We start from the raw sequence: 1,043 nt of genomic DNA on the forward strand, positions 1-1,043 counted from the left end.
ACCCACCCGCCGCCTGCGACGCGGAGGGAGTGGCTGCCGAAATATTTCAGGGCTGCGCTAAGCAACTAAAAATACGCGTCAAACCCTCCTCCTCCTCCTCTTTCCTTTTTAAATGTGTTTTCTTTCTTTCTTTTTTTCCTTTTTTTTTTTTAATGTGTGCAGAAGATATAGTCTGTGTATTAAATGGTTTCACAAGAAGAAAATTACAGAGACAGGAATAAATGCCCTGGGATTTATGCAGCCAGCACACAGTCAGTGGCCAGGTTGTTGTATGCATTCATGAAATGGTCTCTAACGTCTGACTGGAAAGCACTGCAGTATTCAGTGGGGTATACTGAAAGGCAGCCAACATGGCAAGCATCTTGGGTGCTTCTACGACAATAATTAGCTTTATTGAACTTTAACTAGTGATGTCAAAATATTTTTAGCTTGTAGTCATGAAATGGGCAACTGTTGGGGCCAGGGAAACGGGGAGAGCAGGAGCCGCGGGGGGACCCACCGCGCTCGGAGGCGCCAAGGATGCTCCGGAGAACGTGGCCCTGCTCGAGGCACGCTGTGCCTCGCCGATGTCTGGTGGCGTGGGTTCATCCGAAATCCTTTCCCCCTGCTCCAGGGTAAATATAGCCCCGCTGGCAGGTGGCAAGGCGCAGCGTGACTCAGTGGGTGCTCGCGGGGCCGAGCCGGGCTCCTGTGCCTCCGGGAATAGCAGCTTCGGCCACCAGCCCCCAGCCGAGGTGACAGTGGCACTGCCACCGGCTCTGAGGATGGGGACAGCCCTGCTCCTGCTCCCCACGGGTCTGCCCTTCTGGGAGGCGGAAGGGGACGCTGAATCATGACCCTCATTAAACGCTCATTAGGAAAATTAAGCTGCCGTCTTGCCGCAGGCTTCGGGCTGCCACCAGCAAGACAACCTGCGGTGTCCCCGGTTTGGGGACAAGGGACGCACGGGATGAGCGCCACTGGTGACAGGGCGGGAGCATGTGAGGGGACACAGCAGGACAAGCCCTGGGGTGCTGCAACCCTTGGGGAGGGACGCCGGGGGG

At 55.9% G+C, this 1,043-nt stretch overlaps 1 protein-coding gene across 1 annotated transcript in view; it reads left to right on the top strand.

Annotated features, from left to right (window-relative positions):
• Nucleotides 1-437: 437 nt before the first annotated feature.
• Nucleotides 438-1,043, top strand: part of PDE4C (phosphodiesterase 4C) — a gene marked incomplete at its 3' end in the record, with an annotated part of 18,279 nt that continues 17,673 nt past the window's right edge. The window contains exon 1 of the mRNA XM_035889026.1: nucleotides 438-734. Coding sequence (XP_035744919.1) covers nucleotides 438-734 — 297 coding nt within the window. The remainder of the gene's footprint in view (nucleotides 735-1,043) is intronic.

This window comes from Egretta garzetta, unplaced genomic scaffold (assembly GCF_000687185.1).
Source record: "Egretta garzetta isolate BGI_Z169 unplaced genomic scaffold, ASM68718v1 scaffold392, whole genome shotgun sequence".
NCBI classification, from domain to species: Eukaryota; Metazoa; Chordata; class Aves; order Pelecaniformes; family Ardeidae; genus Egretta; species Egretta garzetta.